At 40.1% G+C, this 15,016-nt stretch overlaps 1 protein-coding gene across 1 annotated transcript; it reads left to right on the top strand.

The window, feature by feature from the left end:
• Positions 1 to 450: 450 nt before the first annotated feature.
• GDF7 (growth differentiation factor 7) lies at positions 451 to 14,150 on the top strand. Its single transcript, XM_075266811.1, has 2 exons — positions 451 to 796; positions 12,947 to 14,150. The coding sequence occupies exons 1-2, from the start codon at positions 451 to 453 to the stop codon at positions 13,864 to 13,866; spliced, it is 1,266 nt and encodes a 421-aa protein (XP_075122912.1). The 3' UTR covers positions 13,867 to 14,150.
• Positions 14,151 to 15,016: the final 866 nt, after the last annotated feature.

Here is a 15,016-nt window from a genome sequence, read left to right as displayed (position 1 = left end):
ACACCTTATGGATGTATCTGCTCCGACATCATCATCTAGCCCAGGTCTAATAGGTATATAATAGATAACTGCTACACTATCACCTAGCAGTAGATGTACGGATTTACATCCAGATAAATAATCGCCCCAATATTATAGTTTATTATCAGAATATTTATCCATTACCAACATACGTGCACACGTCGCTAAGCCCCCGGCCATGAAAGGGTTAAAGAGAGACTCAAGACTCCTTCTGAGATGGTCCAGGTTTATCTGATCTCATTCATCATCCATCTGCAGGTAGCAATGTCTGCAAGTTCCAGCTCTGCTCCACCAGAGGGCGCTCTGATCTATGTGAATTGACTCCTACTTACAGGTTATTAGCACAATCTTAGAAAAGCAACAGGGGAGTTCCCAAAGTCATCATACCCCCTCCAAGTCTCTCATTCCCTAGCAGAGTGCACTGATAATATGGATCTAAGGAAGGCTGCTGCTCTGTGTCTGGGGCTGTGGAGTGCCTGGCTCTGGGCTGGGCAGAGCCCCCAGGCTGCAGCAGTGCTCCCCTATTCTTTACAAAGACAAACTGCAAGGAGGGCACTGCCAGCTAGCCATGTACTTGGCACTGTACACAGGGATAGCCTCAACCACTTCACCTCCAGAAAGGAATCCAGTGCAAAGGGTGCAGTGGTGCCCCATGAATACATGCTGGCCCTATACAAGAGAATGGCCAGCTCTGGACACAGAGGACTAGCGGGCAATGTGACCAGGGACAGGCCAGGGGCCAACACTGTCACCAGCTTTGTGGACCATGAGCAAGGTGAGTGTCCCTGTAATATAAGGGGTGATGCTGGGACACACACTGGGCAGACTCACATACATCCCCATATACACTGCTGTCATCCTACTACTGCTACTGGGAAAGGACTTTCTATACATTGTATCTTCTGTATACACCATGTTGTCTAGTAGTATTATCTAACAGTACTGTATACTACACTAGATACACTTTATCACTACAGTCTTCAATATCCCAATGTATGTATATACAATATATATAGTGTCAGGGGGCAGGACAGGATTATAGATATTGTAGATAGATTTTACATATCTGAACCACAGACAGATAATAGATATTAATACATTAGATACATAGAAGGTCTCTGCAACTATACCAGGCAGTGGGCACAGATAGGTAATAATGGCAAGAGTGGGCAACACCTGCACTGTCCTGTATTACCAATGAGAAAGTCAAATGCATTACATCTATCTATTATCTATCTATCTATCTATCTATCTATCTATCTATCTATCTATAATCTATCTATCTATCTGATAATCTATCTAGCTATCCCATATCTATCTATCTCATATCTATCTATCTACCCAGTTATCGAATATCTATTTCTCTATCTCAAATCTATTTATTATGTTTATTTTTATCTATTTGTTTGCCTATTGCCTCTATCTATCTATCTATCTATCTATCTATCTATCTATCTCCTATCTATCTATCTATCTATCTATCTATCTATCTATCTATCTATCATCTATCTCCTATCTATCTATCTCCTATCTATCTATCTATCTATCTATCTATCTATCTATCTATCTATCTATCTATCTGTCTGTCTGTCTGTCTGTCTGTCTGTCTGTCTGTCTGTCTGTCTGTCTGTCTGTCTATCTATCTCATATCTCACTCTATCAATCTATCTATCAATCTCTTCTATGTATCTCTCCTATCTATCTATCTATCTATCTATCTATCTATCTATCTATCTATCTATCTATCTATCCATCTAGCATGTCACACTGTTCGGGGTCATTACAAGACACTTCAGCTACATCCACTACAATTCCCAGTAATGTATTAGTAAGTGTACAGGTACATGTAGATGTAGCAGAGCTGAATCTGTCATGACATCATCTTTCTGTCAGCAATGTTACCTGTGTATAAAACCTCAGCTAAGTCAATGTGAATCATAACGCCAACCTCAGCTCTGCTACATCTGTATCTGGTATATAGATGATTTACTCTAGCTTACCCTGCTTATTTTTTTTAGCAGGTACTTACCTGTCTGCAGTTATAGTACAGGCAGTTCTATACAGTATCGATATATAGAAGGGTATATAGATATATGGATGTGATGTGTGTTGTACAATGTGCGGCAGTGGGAATATTTCACCTAGGGCCACAAAGCCATCCTCCCCATCTCATGTCCATATGTCCCTTCTTCTTCCTGTGTGGTGGGACTGGGCTGACCTGATGCGCCTCCTGTTGGTTTTAAATTGCAATAGTAGAGATTTTGGGAAGATGCCTGGGAAGCCTTGTAGAGTAACCATGGAGAAGTGGAGGGCTCTCATCATTCCCACCAGCATGCAGATAACCTGAGGGGCATGGTGCCCTTCTACCGTCCCCCGAGTGACCTCCTCCTTCCTCAAGGCATGTCATTTCCACCACGGCCCTTGGCTATAATAAAGCAATAATCCACTTGCCACTTACACCATCTTATTTGTTGTAAATTATTGAACATCTCCATATACCTTCTGCTGGATGAGTCCCCCACACCTGCAACGTCCCATCATGCCCACCCTAATACCTATAATATATACTGTATATATATATATATATATATATATATATATATATATATATATATATATATATATATAGTATTTATATTCACATCTTAACTGTAATTTTTTTACATATTTAATTTATATAATAAAAAACAATTAAAAATAATAATAATTATGCTAAAAAACAATCAAATAAATTGCAATAAAGTTTTTTTTTTACCATTTAAAAAAAATTTAATTAAATTCGCAGCATGAATGTTTTTTCATTGTCTTCATTTTTTTTTACATAAATATGAAGTTTTTTACACCGTCACTTCTAAATCTGGTCGATCGTCATCCTACATTATGTAGCAAATAGATGATGATAAATCGATGTGATAGATACTTTATTTTATTAGGATTTTTTTTTTTTTTTTACTTTTTATTTTCTATTTTTATTTTATTATTATAGTTTTTTTTATTTTAGAATAATAATACTTATGTTATTTTACTACTTTTATTCTGCTGCTATTTTATTATGATCTAACTCTAATATTTTATATTGTTTTATCCTAATATAATTATTACTATTTTATTATCAGTTATAAGTAATTCTTAAAATCTATCTTGGTGAATATTATACATTTCATATATCACACAAATGCTTATTCAGTATTATTTAAATATTGACATTTTAACTAATTATTGTAGAGAAAAAATTGCAAAAAAAAATAAGATGATCCAAAGTAGCATTTACATTGACAAATGTAATATTCATGACAATAATGTGGTTTAAAATGCAAAGCACCCAAGGCCCCGTATACCATATACTTGTAACATATACGTATAACATACATATAACATATACCTATAACACATACATGTAACATACATATATCATATACATATATGTATACCATATACATGTATCATATACTTATATCATTTATTTGTATATTCTTAATTTTGTCCTTTTTTAGTGTTTAGTGATATAATGTAAAATTTTATACATTATTATTAATATTCGGGAATTCTTATGTCATTAATGTAATGTTTAGACAGAAGATAAAAACAAGGTTATGTATATATGGATATGTATGAAGGTATAAGTGGATACGGATATCATATAATATAAGGATATGTATATAGGGACATTTTTAACATAATATGCCTATAGGGATATGGACTTAGGATATGTATGTAGGAATATATTTATTTGTTTAGTTAAAGTATAACTATATAGGGATGTGTGTACAGTTTAGGGATGTATATATTTATTTCTAGGAACGTGCACCTGGGGTTATGTATGGGGGACATATATGTAAGGGTATGAATTAAGGGATGCGAAGATATGGATATGTGTACAGATATATATATATATATATATATATATATATATACATATGCATAGATACAAGGATATGTCTATAAGTTATACACACACATAAGTATATATATATATATATATATATATATAGGGATGTGTATATAGAAATATATATATAGGAATTGGTATATGAATATATGAGGATGTGTATGAATATATGTAAGGATGTGTATATGGGACGTGTATATAATAATCCATCTATAGGCATATGCATATAGAGAGAAGTACCTAAGGATATGGATATATATATATATATTTATATGGGGATACGTATATAAGGATCTGTGTATTGAGAAATATATGTGTCTGTATATAGGGATATGTATGTAGGGGTCTGCATATGTATGTATTATTATGGGTTGCCCCCAACATGCTAAAATACATGTATATATTAAGGAAAGGTTCACTACAGCTTTGTAGCCAGGGGACTGGGGCGAGAGCGTGTACCCTATGTGTTTGGTTCCATGGGGGGCCCAACAAGTCACTCTGCCTTGGTCGGGGTATTTAGATGTAACACTGGGGGGGTAGATAAGTGAACCCTTTGGCCCAGGTGTGGGGTAGCCTAGCCATGGTTTGGTGGAGACTATTCCTCCCTGTACTGAGGCTCGGCCTGCACAGTGATGGCCCCCGGCCCCTCTGCCCCTCACTGCTAACACTTCCCTGCAATGTTCCTGCACTTTCTCCAGGCATTTACAAGCTGATACTGATATTACACGATTTATTGGCAGAAATGAGGCAATAAATTACTGTGAATTAAAAGGCTCATCAGGCCGAGAGCAAATATTTGTGGGCTGCTAATAAAATGATATTATGGAGGATCCCGACATGCTCCCTTTAACCCCTTCCTGCCTCCCCAGGAGTGCTGCCCCATGCTAGCCACTTCATTAATCCAATTATGTGGGATAGCGAGGGTTAATTCTGAGATGCTTGACCAATCGCCTCATGTAAAGTGAATCCAGATGACCCCTTCAAAGAATTCCCTTATCTTCTCCACCATGGAGGAATTTCCAACCCAGAGATGACTGAAATATACAGCAGGATGGCTGAGCGAGGCCGCTCTTAAGAAGAGTAAGGATTAGCGTAATTCTCAGGAGAATATATTACATATGATATGGCCGAGATGAGAGAAAGAAATAGGACATGACTTTTTCTTTTTTTCAGAGTCTCTCAGTCCGTGAAAAACAAAGACGTGTGAATGGCGCCATTGGCTATAATGGGTCCGTGTGCTGACTGATTGTTTTCACGGATATCACACAGACAGAAAAGTGGTTAGTGTGTATAGGACGCGATAAATGATAAGCACGTGTGACTGTCCTCTAGTCTATGGTATAGCAAATATACCGGTGTATTGTAGGGATGTGAAGTAATCTTTATTATTCTTTTTCTGTGTAGATTGGGAGTCCCATATAGGGATCACAATGTCCATTTTTTCCTATCACTATGTCTTTGTAGAATGGGAGGAAATCCACACAAATACGAGGACAACATACAAACTACTTGCAGATGTTGTTCCTGGTGGGATTCAAACCCAGGACTCCAGTGCTGCAAGGCTGCAGTGCTAACCACTGAGCCATCGTGTTGCCCCATTAATGTTTATTATTCTATATCACAATCGGTGGGTGACAGTTTTGTAAAGGAAAACACTTGGTTCACACTTAGATGACATCCGAGGACCTTCCGTGATTCATTTATTTCTATGGATGGGTGGGTGGTGGTTCATGTTATTAGGCAGCTGTACAGGTTCAACCTCTACAGGAGCCTTTTTCTTTAATGGAGTTTGCCCACAAGAGCATCTTACCCCCAATTCACACGATCAGGGATGATAGAGATTGCAGGAGTCTAAATACAGGGGCCCCACCAATCACAAGAACAAGAGTCCCCTCAGTATGGAGCAGCGGTTGTGTAGGTCACTCATTTCCCATGGGCAAACCCCTTTCAGCTAGGGCTCCAGTCTCAACAAGCTTCAGTCATATTGTGGTATCAGTGAGCAATGCCAATGTAATGTTTTACTTATGTCACAGCCATCCCATAATGTTATAGTAACTCATAGATATGGATGGTCCAGGGGAGTCAGGGATCCCTGGTGGGTCAGAGGAGATCAATATTATCAATAATTTAACTTTTCAGTGCCAAATTAAAAGACATAAAAGGGAATGCCGCATTTAACATTAAAGGAACACTCCGGGCATATATTGCTATTAATAGTACAGCTCTCAAGGGGGCGCTGCATAATACCTTGCTACAAAGAACATCCTAAAGAGAGAATCCCTGTGTCCTTCATCACCCGACTATCTGTGTTAGGCATAGAATAGTGGCTGTCTTCAAGTGTCCCCTTATATTTGTATTGGATTAGCAGATATAGACTACAGTGATTTATGGACTGCGTGCTACAGAACCCAAATGTCAGCATTCATTCACTTGTCTGCTTCACACTGTCTCCTGCTTGTAAGAGCTATCAGGGAGACAACTATCACAAGCAGAAGGCAGAGGAGAAAGGGGAAACTGTATCCCATAGAATACACTGCATACAGTACGTCACTGATCTATCACTCCCTGCCCAGAGATTGGAGTCCATGCCGAGCAAGTGCAGTGAAATAAGACTCTGCCCCCTCATCTCTGATGATGCCATGATGGGACAGGTATCCTGCTCTAACATCAGCTTTCTGGTTTTGTGTATACATTTTTATTTTTCTCAGTCGTATTTTTTGTGGGACATGTTGCGCTTCACAATGGTACCATTTAATATTCTATACAATGTGCTGGGATTGCGGAAGAAAATTCAGAATGGGGTGAAATTGGAGAAAAACAAATCATTCTGGGTTTAGGGGTGACATTGGAGAAACTTGGGTCAAAATGATGTGAAATTGGAGAAAAAAATCACCATTTTCTTGCAGGTGTTATTTTTATGACATTCACTGTGCATTGTTCTGCGGGTATAATGTGTCCATGTTTACTTTTGTTGAAATTTATATGTGATCTAGGGAGGGGGTGATTGGAATTTTTTAAAAAATATTTCTTACATTTAAAAAAAATATTTTTGAAAACATCCATGATCTTTAGAATGCTTGGACCATGGATGGCAATACTACTGTATTACTGTCTATGGGAAACCCCTATGTAACTATTGAAGCCTGTTACAGGCAAGTCTCAGTAGTTATATTGTTACGGCAGGCTGCAATGGTAACGGAACAACTCCTGTTATCTCCCTACGAAAGAGCCATTCTTTTACCAAACATGAAATAGGAAGTAAAAGTAATCAACCAGATGCCATGGCCGCCGCCAATGACCACACTGGAGTGGTTACATGTCTGCCATGGCTATGGCGCCTGCTCAACTCTTGAGCGGGCGCCATATTTAAACCCTTAACATCTTCCATAGAACAGTGCATATCGCGACTGGGAATGTGCCGTGAGAAAATCCACTATTGGCATTCGGTGGTGGTCACGACTTACTTCCTCCCCCTCCCCACACAGTGACCTTTGCACAGGTCACAGAGCATGCCCACAACACTCTGCTTTAGAAGTCAAAGTCTCCAGTCTAAAAGTCCTTGTGGCCGCTATAAATTATATCTCTGAAGCCTGATAACATTCAGCACAAACAAGATGGCCGCCCCGTAGTAACGTACAGAAAATACAATAAAAATTATCCAATTAGAAAATAAAAAAAGGCTTAAAAAAATAAAATGTGTCAATAAATAAAAGCAACATATATGAGTGATACATTCCCTTTAAAGGCCCTTGAAGGTGAACGTTTTACAATATACAATGGCAGCTGTGACGACTCCCCAAATAATAGCAGGAAATGGTTTCCTTAGGACTTGCTGGATTTCAATATCTCTGGATGACTAATGAATGGATTACTGGCAATACATGGAAATAATAGTCACAAAGCTTCCCCTGAATACGCGGGACGCAAAGGAGTTATGTCGGGCAGGGTGGAATCTGTGGTTGAAAGGAACACACATTAGGTGCCATACGTAGTACAGGGTGGTCATATAGATAGATAGATAGATAGATAGATAGATAGATAGATAGATAGATAGATAGATAGATAGATATGCATAGCAGCACTATGGTCCTGGTATGTTTGCCCTTGAGGTGGCTGGTACAATGGGCCACACCAAAATGTCTGGAGGTAAATTAGATTTTCATTTCACTGTGACTATAGATGTGAAATAATTCACAAATAGGCTTCTTGGTGTCTCAGTGGCAGTGACCATCATATGGTCCTGGTGGTACAGCGGCAATCACCATGATATAGTCCATGTGTTCCAGTGGTAGTGACTATCTTATAGTCCTGGTGGCCCAGTGGCAGTGACTGTGATATAGTTCTGGTGTCCCAGTGGAAGTGACCATCATATGGTCCTGGTGGTACAGTGGCAATGACCATGACAAAGTCTATGTGTTCCAGTGGTAGTGATTGTTATACAATCCTGGTGATCCAGTGGCAGTGACCATCATATAGTCCTGGTGTTCCAGGCAGTGACCATCTTATAGTCCTGGTGGTCCAGTGGCAGTGAACGTGATATACTTTTGGTGTCCCAGTGGCAGTGACCCTAATATAGTTCTGGTGTCTCAATAGCAGTGACTGTTTTATAGTCCTGGTGTTCCAGTGGCAGTGACTGTTATACAATCCTGGTTGTCCAGTAGCAGCGGCCATCATATAGCCCTGGTGGCCAAGTGGTATAACATCTACTTCTATGTAACCTTGTGTCACAACCCACTCTGTAGTACCCTAGTAGTTTGAGTGACATCCTTGTTGACCTAGTTGACAGCACCTAGGTCCTGATGTCTAGGGGACACAAAGGGGTTCCTTACTCTAGAACTTTGACACCTATTCTACCTACCAGACCTATTGTCTTGGACTCTTCATGCAAGTAGCTTACCATATAGGAATGTAAAGTTGAAGTCAGAGTTGTAGAGTCAAATTTGGAGGTGGGATCAATTTTGGGTGGAGTCAAAGATAGAAAACATTATAGACTTCAAAGTAAATTCATGAATTATTTTTGATTATATTAAAGAATTATTGATATTGTATAATTACATGTCTAGTTTATTACATCGATACCTTCATAGGAATCAGTCTCTGGCTATTTCTGGCTACTTTACTACTTCTGTCTGATCAGGGCTGTCAGCCATTTATGAAGGAGTTGGAGTCGGGCTATGGAAAAACCGCGGAGTCGGAGTTGGTGTCTTGGCCTACTGACTGCACAGCCCTGTTACCTAGCACATGATTCTATCTAGACTCCTCCTCCCATGATAATCCGACTTATCCTATCTGACATGATGGTAGAGAATAGAGGCGGTAGTACGTGCCCCCGAGTGTTATGTGCGCACAGTATACAGGCAGCTGTATATACAGTACTGGGAAGATTGTCAGGGACACTTAGATTTATGGGCATGTGACTGTTGTGGTTGGAGTCCATTGTTCTTTGTGTATTTTGTAGCTGGCGCTTCCAGATGTGGCTGGGAAGAATTAGTATATATTCACAGGCAGACGGATTCATGGAAAGACAGTTCTCATAATGAAGCATAGGAGGGACGAGTGACCCCATTACTATCACTACTACCTAGACCGTGCGTCTTCTGCCATATACAACTTGCGGCTGGTCGGGCATAAAGTATAGTGACTGCGGTAGTATGTCGGGTAGAATGAGAACAGAAAAATAAAGGCTTTATATCAGCTTACTGGCATTGGGTAGCATTCTTATTGGCATGGACGTGTTTATTATTACTGTTGTATGATACCAGTATGGGAGGTTTATATCTAATGTAGTCAGGTTGGCGCCATTTATCTTGCTTTTATGTTTTTAATAACCATGGCGGCCCTGAGCTTCTAGATATTTTGTCATGGTCATGTTCGGGACAAGGATATGGACCCATCAACATCAAGTCAATGAAGAAAAGAGAAATCTAAATCCCATCAATATTTGGTGTGACCTTTGCCCTTTGCCTTCCATCACTTCTTCTCGGTACTTGCAGAGAGTTTTTGAATAACTCGGCAGGGAGGTTGTTTCCGCCATCTTGGAGAACTAAGCCCAGATCTTCTGTAGATGTAGGCTTGCACCAATCCTTCTGTCTCTTCATGTCATACCAGACAGACTGGATGATGAGATCAGGGCTCTGCGGGGGCTGGATCATCACTTCCAGGACTCCTCCTCCAGAGCGCAAAGATCACACCAAATTTTGATGTGGTTTAGATATCTCTTTCCTTTTCCCCCACATGCCTAAAATATTTGCACAATACTGTGTATCCGATCCTTTTGCTCTTGTGGAAATACGATGCTGCAGGTGGAGTCTTTTATTTCTCTATTTTGGCCAAGCTGAATGTGCTTGTTTATGAGGATGTGGGGTGGGGGTAGCTGTTGGCCAAACTCGTGCCAATAAACAGTTTAGACCTGGGCCCCATGGGACAGAAATGTTGTGATTTGCCCACTTCAGAGACGGGACATTTTACAGTAACGGCAAAGTGGATGGGATTCTAGCAAATCCCATGCCCACTTTGTGGTAAAAACTGTGGTGCGGACACGCCGTGATTTCCAAAACCGGCGTGATTTTGGAAATCACAGCATGTCAATTATTCCTATGGAAATGCTGGCAGGTATCCCATAGGTATAATTGTAACAGAAAATCAAGGGAGCAAAACTAAGCAAACTTTCTGTCTAAAGCGCTGCGGGAAGAACGGCGGTGTGTTGCCACCACATGTCCCGAAGCGCTTTTTTTCTGCGGGACGTCCTGTGGGGCCTTAGCCCTCATCTTGCGAAAATGCTGCAGATTTTGCACCACTAGAGTTCACAAAACCTCTTTGGAGGTCCACATCTGAGCCCTGACTTCTGTCACCGCCATGTTTTTTAGGTTATTATTACAGCTTCATCCTACAAAGACCTAATACTCTTTATTGGCATTGGTGCCCGGCACTGGGTATAGAGTCATTTATTCCGAGCGATTGACATCAACGTTGGCAAAGGTTAATTGTTGTCCTATTTGTTTTTAGGGGAAAAAAATCCTTTAAATTAGGTTCTGAAGAGATACGGTAGGGGCTTCATTATCTAGTGCTTGGTATATAGTAGGCAAAGCCTGTGAGACTCTCTCAAATATGGGTTATTATACGTACAATACATATTCTTAAAGACATCAGTCAGAGACGTCACGAAAGAAGGTCAAGTATGTGGAACCCAGGCCAAGACTAAGCTGCCCTTTTGGAAATGGGCATCACCAATGGGCAGGCACCCATGACTTGCTAGTACATTGTACAGTACTGCTATTGGATTACTTTAGGTATGGAGCTGGTATTGGATCACTGTTGGTATCTGAGCACTGTATGGTGGTATATACATAAGTATCATTTGGCAGGACTACTTATGCACTGTATATTATTTTTGTGGGTATGATGGTGGCGGCACTCTATCTCATTATTAGTCACCATTACGTAGCTGACATGCTATATGAGGGTTATGATTAGGTAAGGCATAGTATAGTCAGTACAATACCTTATGGCCTTCCCCGCCTCCATCAACACAGGAGCATTTATTTTAATAGATTAAATTTTATTTTTTAAAAAAGCCATAATTTCTTTACATTTTAGACCCTGTTAAATGCTTCAGTTTAGTTTTATTCAGTAAGTACAATAAAAAATGATTTTCCATAAAACTGCGGGCAGCCACATTCCTGAATTATTTTACTCAATAACCCATTAAATGTTATGAGTTTTATACACACATATGGCAGCAGATGTACAAAGATGCGTGTGTGACATGTCCGGGCTTCAGGGATCCTCCTCATTACTCTAATAGTTGGGGCAAGGCGCTTCCCACTTCCTCAGTACCCACAAACAGGGTCACTTCTCAAGGTCATCTCCATTTCACCATTGGGTCATTGGCTAGGGCAAGGTCTGACCCACTTCCCCAATAGTCACAATGGGTCATTTGCCCACAGAGAAGCCCACTTTCTTGGGTGCTTCATGTTTTTTTTGGGATTACCCTTTATTCTTGAGTAACAAACCATTGCCACTCTGGTGGCCATGCCCAACCGTGGCCAAAGTTGGCCATTTCAACCAACAAAATTTGAACGTTTATGACTTCTGGCTGGCCATACACGTGACATACAAGTTAACAGAAGTGACAAGTTTTGGCCATTTAAACTATTACTACCAAAGTTCCCTCAAATGGCTGTTCTCAACGGCCAATGGCAGACTCACGTCCGGCAAAGATCTTATTCATCTTGTTGTAAAATCTTCACTTTGGTCCACCAAAAATTTGCACAAAACCAGTGATTTTTTTGTTTCTTTTAGTAAACTGCCCCCTGATTGGGCAGTTTATTCAGATATGTTGATGATAGGAATGTTAATGCTAATCCATTGGTGACATCGCGATCAATAACTATATGTATGGCTGACTCAAACTTATTCATTCTGACTACGTCACCACATAAGGTGCCCCCCCTCTACAAAATGGCCCTTGTTTGTGAGTACTCTCTCAATAAAGTATTGTTTTGTATTTCACAGTCATATAAAACCAAAGCACTTGGGAAAGATGGGAAATTAAGGGGTGAATGGAATGACTCTAATTTCAGGAAGGCGTCACAAGGTGACATTGTAGATTGTAATCCTGTCCTAAGGTGACAATACGGTATTAACTATTGGAGCATCTAAATAGGGTATCCATGGCTGCTAGGCTTTGTAAGATGCTTCCAAGGTAACACGTCCACCACTGAGATCTTCTCGTACGTCATCGCGTTAGTTACCCTAGCTTCAATAGAAAGAAGTAGAGATTTTCAATTGGTACCAATATGTGAGATATTGTGCTTATAACCCGAGACGGTTTATGAATTAGATAAGTGTACTTTGGTTTTTGTCCACCAATGAGAAAACTTTCTGGTCTACAAAAATATTTACTTAAAAAAATTGTATAGAATTCATTTTTTATTGTCAATATATCTTAAAAGAATTCCATATAAAATGTCTAATTCTCCCTTTCTGCTTGATTTTCTTCAGAATCTTACTATTCCACGCTTCTTTTTGTTTCAGATGATGCTTCGTCTTTGTCTTTGGCACAGAAGTACACATTTGACATCAGCACTTTGTCCTCTTTGGATGAAATAATAGGGGCCGAGTTAAGGATTCTACACAAAGCCCCAAAAAACATTAGTGGGATTCTTCCCAAGTCTGGAATTCGGGTGCACCTCTACCTTTACACCTGTGCCACCACTTGGCAAGAAGCAACACTTCTTGATTCACGTCCGGTCGACTTGCTGGACACTATCTCAAAATGGGAGGTATTTAACGTCTTGAAGGCCATGGGTCACAACAGAAAAGGTCCAAGAGAGTCCTTGTGTTTCATGCTGAAGATGGTTTCTGACCTTACCTTATCCTACTTGCCACTGATCCAACTTGGGTTTCATCGATTGGGTCTCTCCGATCCTGAAAAAGCATTACTGGTGGTCTCTTCCTACTCCAAAAGGAGAGAAAACCTTTTTAAGGAGATCAGGGACAAAATTAAATCCATGGAGAACCCTAAAATGATAGACCCACCAGATGACAGTCAAAGATCGGTCATCAAAAGAAGACGAAAACGTCAAACTCTACCCAATAGGACAACTCACAACACTAAAGGACAAGGCAAGAAATCTAAGACGAGATGTAGTAAGAAGCCCCTTCATGTCAATTTTAAGGAGTTGGGCTGGGACGACTGGATCATAGCCCCCTTGGATTATGAAGCTTATCACTGCGAGGGGGTGTGTGACTTTCCATTGAGGTCGCATCTGGAACCTACTAACCATGCCATTATTCAGACTTTAATGAACTCTATGGACCCCGAGTCCACCCCACCAAGCTGCTGCGTCCCTTCAAAACTCAGCCCCATCAGTATTTTATATATAGACTCTGGTAATAATGTAGTGTACAAGCAATATGAGGACATGGTGGTAGAAAACTGCGGCTGCAGGTAGCACTCACTGCTGCCCATGAAAATATTTGTATGTGCCTTTTGTACTTGTTCATTCGAAACAAAAACACAAGCAAAAAAGGCAAGTCAAGGTAATTCTAAAAGTGTTTTGGTTCTCCTGTGTGTCACTCAACATTTTCTTATATACCTTTGGGTATACTGTATCCTACAGGGCTGGACAAATCTCAGGAGCTAGGTGGCAAAACCACCTAGACATTCCATGCTGGCTCCTAACTTTTTGGGCAGTCTAAAAAAGTTTGAGGCCTTGTTCACGTGACCTTGTCCAATTCTCACGGTTTATCTTCTCAGTCATTGTGCATCCAGTTCGTGTCTAAGTGTCGGCCAAGTGTCATCCATTTTACATCTGTTTTCAGACCATGGATGAATTTCATTAGTCTTTTTTCCGAACTCATTGATCCATTTTTAATGTCCGTCACTCGGATGCAAGTTCATTTTGATGGCCATTAAAAATGAATCCATTAACTTCAGTGGGGGCCAAGGGGTCTTCAAAACAAAGATGGGACATATTAGGGTTTTTGAGGGACCTGTTGTGCAAATAAGCTCTTAGTATCTGCATAGTTTAAAAAATAATGTTGATTCTTGCCTGGGGTGGTCCGACTGGCATCCTTTTTAAAAAAAAACAAATATCATGTCCTCTGTCAAACTCATTGGCCATAGGAGGTGACAACTGTTTTAACCCATTGTTTTGGAATCCAGGAAAACACATTCGAGCCCCTTCTCCAGGTTTTCTGATAGAGTTCGTTCCGTCATGTTAAAGGCCTAAGGATTTGGAAAGCAAAGGGTTGTTCCTGACCCATTTGGACAGAAGGGCGTTTACATGCATGTGAGAAACTAGGGATTACATATATATATCAGCGAAGGGAAGGAATTTATACGACTGTTCCAAGTGCAAAGTTTTGTCTCTGGTTCAGAATCTCAACTTAATGACCTGAATTCAGCAAATCTGTTTAGTCAGGTGACATCATCGTTCCGTAACGAGGAACCAGGTCAGCGTATCTTGCCAAGGGATTGTGTCAGCACAGGATACAGTATAATGTGCTGTGCTTCATACCCAGTGAGGGTGGACTGCTCGTTTTCAGGAAAAATTACATTTACATTTAGAAATGTATTTTAGCTGTAGAAGGATAAGGCTT

The sequence above is a fragment of the Leptodactylus fuscus genome, chromosome 3, assembly GCF_031893055.1.
Source record: "Leptodactylus fuscus isolate aLepFus1 chromosome 3, aLepFus1.hap2, whole genome shotgun sequence".
Lineage (NCBI taxonomy): Eukaryota > Metazoa > Chordata > Amphibia > Anura > Leptodactylidae > Leptodactylus > Leptodactylus fuscus.
Note: the sequence above shows the minus strand (reverse complement) of the source record. Positions and strands in the feature narration are given on the sequence as shown.

Coding starts and splice junctions, on each gene's coding strand:
- GDF7 (XM_075266811.1), top strand. CDS start 451: ATGGATCTAAGGAAGGCTGCTGCTCTGTGTCTGGGGCTGTGGAGTGCC. Junction 797..12,946: donor CTTTGTGGACCATGAGCAAG/GTGAGTGTCCCT, acceptor TTTTTGTTTCAG/ATGATGCTTCGTCTTTGTCT.